We start from the raw sequence: 5,668 nt of genomic DNA, 5'->3' as shown, positions 1-5,668 counted from the left end.
GGGGGGGTGCTGTGCCGCTGTTCTTTCTGCCTCCTCTAGGGTTTGGGGCATGCAGGCATTTGTGCCCAGTGCGAGTTTCACGCCACGGGGTCCAGGACTCAAACTGGCCGACCATGTGGGAAACCCAGTGCCCTGACCACTAAGCTACCTGCTGCCCCGCCCCAGCCCGGCAAGGTCTCCTGTCACAGGAGCCTGGGTCCCTCTGACATCGGTGCCCCTCTTTTTCCCTTCCCCACATTAATCTACTCCCTAGTGAAAAGACTGACTAATTTTCAGTGAACCTAAGCCTCAGTTAAGGTTCCCAGGTAGGAGTCTCAATTCTCTCCTTAACCAGTTTCTGCCTTCCGAGGTCACGGACGCGAAAGGAAACCCCAGAGCTGTGAACAAACTGATCGGGCTGGTCCGGAAAGCATCTGGGAACCGAGCGGACCCAGCGGTGATAAAGGACATCCTGGAGCGGAAGCTGTCCTCCTGAGAGGGTCCGGGGACCTGCCTGCGGGGCGGCGCAGTGCTGGGCCAGAACAGGTGGAGAGCAGGCCTGGGCCCCCACAGCCTCCGGGAGGCCGTTCCACACCCCTGCTGTCCCGCCTCCCAAGGCCCTGCGCCTTGGGGTGCCGCATCTACAAAGACCAGCAGCCACCGCCGTCTGCATCTGCCCTGCTGACATCCAGCCGGCGGAGGTGGTTAAAGACGGCACTTCTGCCCTGCTCAGTCATTCCCAGTTGGCGAGAAAACTCGGCCCAGGTTCTGTTCCCCTTCTAACTCTGCGTTCTGCAGTTCCCGCCACCACCATGTGGGGCACTCCTGAGGGCCGGCTGGTCCAGGCAGACTCCACGGGGGTTAGATTTAGGCTCCCAAACAGGCCAGAAGGAGGAAAACGCAGCAATGTAATCGGTGTGGTGTGGACGTGATTACGCAGGGCGGTCCCCGAGGGTGGAGGAGGCGGTTAGCGTTGGGCCAGGGATTAGCAGTCACCACCTCCATTCGGAGCAAGTGCTATCGCCCATCCCACTCCCTAGGGATCCAGGAAGGCTTAAGCCTGAGAATAAATGAATTATTAAAAAAAATAAAGACAACAGGCATTTTCAAATAAATTTAATGAATAAAATATATACCGAAATATCACATAAAAAATTAACTTACACTTCAAAGATTGTGCAGTTGACAACTTCTTCCCCCACCCACCCTCAGGCAGAAAAGAAGAAAAAAAAAAGTAACATTAAATTGATTTGTTTCGCCTGGAAAGAAGAAGACGGTAACTAGTAAATTCTTGACCTGTCACAATAATCACAGTGCAGTTGACAGCGCTCCCACCGAGGCCGGCCACCCCGTCCCGTTCTCCCTGTCACACTGGGGGTGCACCCTTTCATGCGTTACATGCCTCTGTCACCTCTGGCAACACTTAAAGACCAGTTTTGCTAATGCTTTAAAAGTATTTGCTCTTTCAAAGTTGTTTGTCACACCGGGACCTAAACAAGAGAATACCGTCTCCGAGGCCCTGGTGTTAAACTTCAGATCCTCTCGTCTCATAAGAACAGTGAAGACCCTGTCAGGAACACCGCACCCCGGGCAGCTGGGGCCCACAGAAAGGTGGGCAGTCCCCTGTCACCGACTTAGCAACCCGAGGGTCCTGGCGTGCAGACGTGGCTCAGCACCCCTCCTACTCAGCCAAGGAGGGGTTGTGTGGTTTATTTTGGACAAGCACAAGAAGGTGACATTTAGAAAAAAAGGTTTTTTTACTTAGAATTCTAAAAGAATCCGTTACCTTGCCCAGAAGCCAGGTGTCCCACCTTCTGTCGCAGGACTGAAACCTACTGGGTCTAAAAGGAATAGAGTTCTTTTCCCCACACCTCAGGTCTCCTCCCTCCGCAAGTCTGAATTACAAATGGGTCGAGGCGGTTTGGAATCGGAATCTGGCATGGTCTTCCATTCTGTACGAAGTAAGGTTCGGGTTCATAAATCCCACTCTGACCAGTGGCTTCGGCTTCTAGGTCATTAGTAAACTCTACAAAACACACTGGAGGATCTTTCTAGACCTTCTCAAATCAGGGCCTTATTTAAAAGGGGTAAGGAGAGTCACCGAAACTCCTAGGGCAGGTGACACCCTCCCGCCCGATCACTCCCCGAGGAAAGTGCCGTCGCTGAGACGCGGTCTCCACGAGGCTCGTCCTCGTCCGCCCTGACAGCAGCCTGTTGTCTCGAATGCCAGTTTCTGGAATCTGAGATTCTGGAAACCAGCCTTTGTGTGTTGTCATCACTGTCACCACACACACACACACACATCAGAGCTCTGATTGGACCTCACTCCTCAAAAGAGAAGTTTCCCGAACACCCCTGAAGTTCACAGTGTAGCCCGCTGGTCAGTGAGCTCCGTCCTGGGGACTGTCGACGTCTGTGTTCACTACTCGTGGGGAGGTACCTGACTGTCGGAGCTGCGGCCGCAGTGGAGGTCATTGCCACCTGTCCCTGGGCGAAAGGCCCTGACAGGGTGGGGCGTGGGCCAGCCTGGACCAGCTGTGCGGCCCGGGGCGGCGGCTGGTTGGCTGGGCGGTCCTGGTGGAAGGTGATGCCCGCGCCAGCCCTCGGCCTGCTCCCTGGCATGAGTGTTCAGGGAGAGTCTAGCTGATGAAAGAAAGTTCGACGGGCAACTCTTGGTGGGCCCCGTCCCAGACAGGCTGCTGACTACTAGGCTTGTAAGTTCTGGCTCATTTGGGTCTAGAAAGGAGGGGTTTTGTGTTTGTTTTTTGCCAGAGGACATGTGCACACGCTGAAGAGAGAAATCATCCCCCAGGGGGCTGGACACACCACGGTCCCTTCTCCATTCTCTTGGGATTTGGGGCACGCACAGGACCCCGGTGCTTTACAAGCCATTAGGTCTAGGACATGAGCCCCACATCGGCCCTGTCGATCCAGCTATGCTGACCACTGCACCACCTGAACCCCACATCGGCCCTGTCGATCCAGCTATGCTGACCACTGCACCACCTGAACCCCACATCGGCCCTGTCGATCCAGCTGCGCTGACCACTGCACCCCCTGGACCCCGCATCGGCCCTGTGGGATCCAGCTGTGCTGACTACTGCACCACCTGGCCGGCTCCTTCACTTTTCTTACGGGTCTAGGCTTTGCATCAGCGTGAGCTTCCGTCCCCCTCCTCCAAGGAGTAGCTGGCCTAGAAGAGGGCTGAGGCCGCCATTACACTGCGGTGAGGCTGTGGCCGCGGCACCCCACCCTGCCCCTCCCATGGCCAGTGCTAACCAGATGGAGCAGTGCGCCCACCTTCAGCTGTGAGCTCGTTAATTCAGCATATCCCCCACGGCCGGGACCCCTCGCTTAGATATTTTTCATTTCAGTGGAAAGTCGCTGGCCGGTCTACGTGACTACTGGGTAGAAAGCAGCCCGAGGGGCCACGCTGTGTAGACACCACCCGAGCAGCCCGGAGCCTGCCGTGCCCCTGCAGCTCCCAGACACGCACTCGGCTGTCCCCGACGTGAGACCGCAGGCACCTGATCTGACGCCCTCACGTTGCCTCGCTTGGTCAGACGGCTCAGCGGAAACCACCTGACTGACGGCACTGCCGGTTCCAAACTGCGGGGCACGGGGGCCTTATTTCAGGCGGGCCTTTCGTAGACTTGGCCCGGTTAAAAAAGCCGACACCCGAGAGGTCAGACGGTGGCCTTGGCTCCCTGAGATTTATAATCCAGCGTCTGTGTGGCCCAGGAGCTCCCATCGCCCTTGTTGGGTTCTGAAGTGACACAGTGGTGACTTGGATGTCCCTGAATACGCCTGCGACGCACGTCAGACTCCAGAGACAGCCCTGCTGGCAGTCGTGTTCCTGACGTGGGTGATGCCCAGTTCCGTTTCCTTAAATCTTACAAGACAGGAACAAATTGCACAGTGACCGGACGGGACGGGAAGGGTGGCAAGGGCGGGTCCTGGCTGCACTCCTCGGCCTCAGGATTCTAAGTGCAAGGGGCCAGCGCGCTGCAGACCCACCCCACCATTCTGGGCCTCCTCCCTGAAGAACCTCCCCGAAAACCTGTCCCTACAGCCTGTTTACCCCGCTAATGAGCTGCCAGGATCATCTGTCGTCCAAAACAAGTCATGGCCTAATAAATACCTTAATGGAGAGGGTTTACTGAGGCAGAATGATCCCGAAAACCATCCTTATTTCCGAGAGCTCTTTCCAAGGCATTAGGTTTATGATGGCCATTCAAAAAGAGAAAAGAAAGTAGGGGCGAGTCAGCTCCAACCTTAAAACGTGTCCTCGGTGATGTGCGTAAAGGCCGCAGCCTAAACCAGTAGACAGTGCGCTGTTCTACGCCGTCCCTCGGTGGACTCAGCTGTGATTCACGGACCGATGGCTGAAGCACCGAGCCTAGAATATCTTCATGACTCAAAGCTGACGCGGCCTCGGCGCACAAGGACAAAGTTACCAGGAAGGGCAGGGTTGGCCGAGGCTCAGCAAGGCTCACGGCAAGGGCCGCCCGGCCTGGCAGAGCCTGGAAGCAGCACATGCCACCATTGCTTTCCTGCGACAGTGTCTCACGAGCGCCCTGACAGCCATGTCTGCAGACACAGGGCTGGTGACTCGCAGGGACAGAACCAGCCTCAAAGGAGAAGTGGGCCAAGTGCAGACTCCTCACATCACCCAGGGACCGACCCACCCTGCCCGGCGGTGCATCCCTGCTGACCGCAACCTGAGCCCACATGCAGGTCCCGAGTGGGCAGCCCACCCGCCACGCCAGGCCTCTGAACGCTCTGGGCATCAACCACTTCGGCCAAGCCGACTCCCAGGCACGGACAGCAACCGTCAGCCCCAAGGACCCCTGGCTGCCCATCACACAGGCAGCCCGAGCACCCTCACATCTGATCTAGATTCTGTTCATGAGAATCTCTCTGGGGGCCAGCCGTGGCGTGGTAGTTCTGGTGCTGGATCCCACATGGCTGATTGTGCAGCCGAGGTTTCAGACCTAGCAGCTTAAAAATCACGCCAGGCACGTGTGCATGTGTGCCCCAAATCCCGAGGAGAATGGAGGAGAAGGGACTGCAGCGTAGCCACCCCCAGGGGGTGATTTGGGCACACATCTGTACATACCTGCCCAAAATCCTAGAGAGGAGAATGAAGGAGAAGGGACTGTGGCATGGCCACCCACCTGGGGTGATTTCTCTCTTTCTGTCTCTGTCTCTCCAGCGAGCGTGGACACCCTGTAGCCAAAATCTCTAAGAAAAGCCACCTGCAAAGGGCAGAGCAGGCCCGAGGGCCCATAAAAGCCTTGCATGCTTCCTCCTCACACACGACAGAGACACCAGCTCCAACCTCAGCACATCAGAGCGTTTTCCAAAATAATAATGAGATGAGGCTTCATGGCTCCTCTCGGTACCAAGGGAAGAAAACATCCAGTGATAAAGAAGAACCATCTCTAGTTGGTTATCCGGCATCCCCATTTCATGGCTCGAAAACTGGAACACCCCCATGAAACTGTTCTGCACTGAACCTTACCTCGCATTTCTTTGCTTGAAAATTTTAAACCGTCGCCTCGGCCGTTTCTAAAAGTCCACTGTAAATATCCCAGAGTACTCGTGTGTGTTCTGAACCATAAAACCCATTCGGTCTAGAACTGGACATCAGGCCTGGAATTATGCATTGAGGTTAATGCTCTGAGGT

The 5,668-nt window shown here is 56.0% G+C and overlaps 1 protein-coding gene across 2 annotated transcripts in view; it reads left to right on the top strand.

Annotated features, from left to right (window-relative positions):
* GATB (glutamyl-tRNA amidotransferase subunit B) overlaps positions 1 to 4,444 on the top strand; it is a 101,260-nt gene extending 96,816 nt beyond the window's left edge. For both annotated transcript variants that reach the window (XM_014590999.2, XM_006156867.2), the window contains one exon: positions 350 to 4,444. In XM_014590999.2, the coding sequence (XP_014446485.1) occupies positions 350 to 475 (126 nt within the window). In that variant the 3' untranslated portion in view covers positions 476 to 4,444. The remainder of the gene's footprint in view (positions 1 to 349) is intronic.
* The last annotated feature ends 1,224 nt before the right edge of the window (positions 4,445 to 5,668 follow it).

Source organism: Tupaia chinensis, unplaced genomic scaffold (assembly GCF_000334495.1).
Source record: "Tupaia chinensis unplaced genomic scaffold, TupChi_1.0 Scaffold000521_1, whole genome shotgun sequence".
NCBI lineage: Eukaryota > Metazoa > Chordata > Mammalia > Scandentia > Tupaiidae > Tupaia > Tupaia belangeri.
The sequence above is the reverse complement of the archived record's forward strand: the minus strand, read 5'-3'. Positions and strand labels throughout refer to the sequence as shown.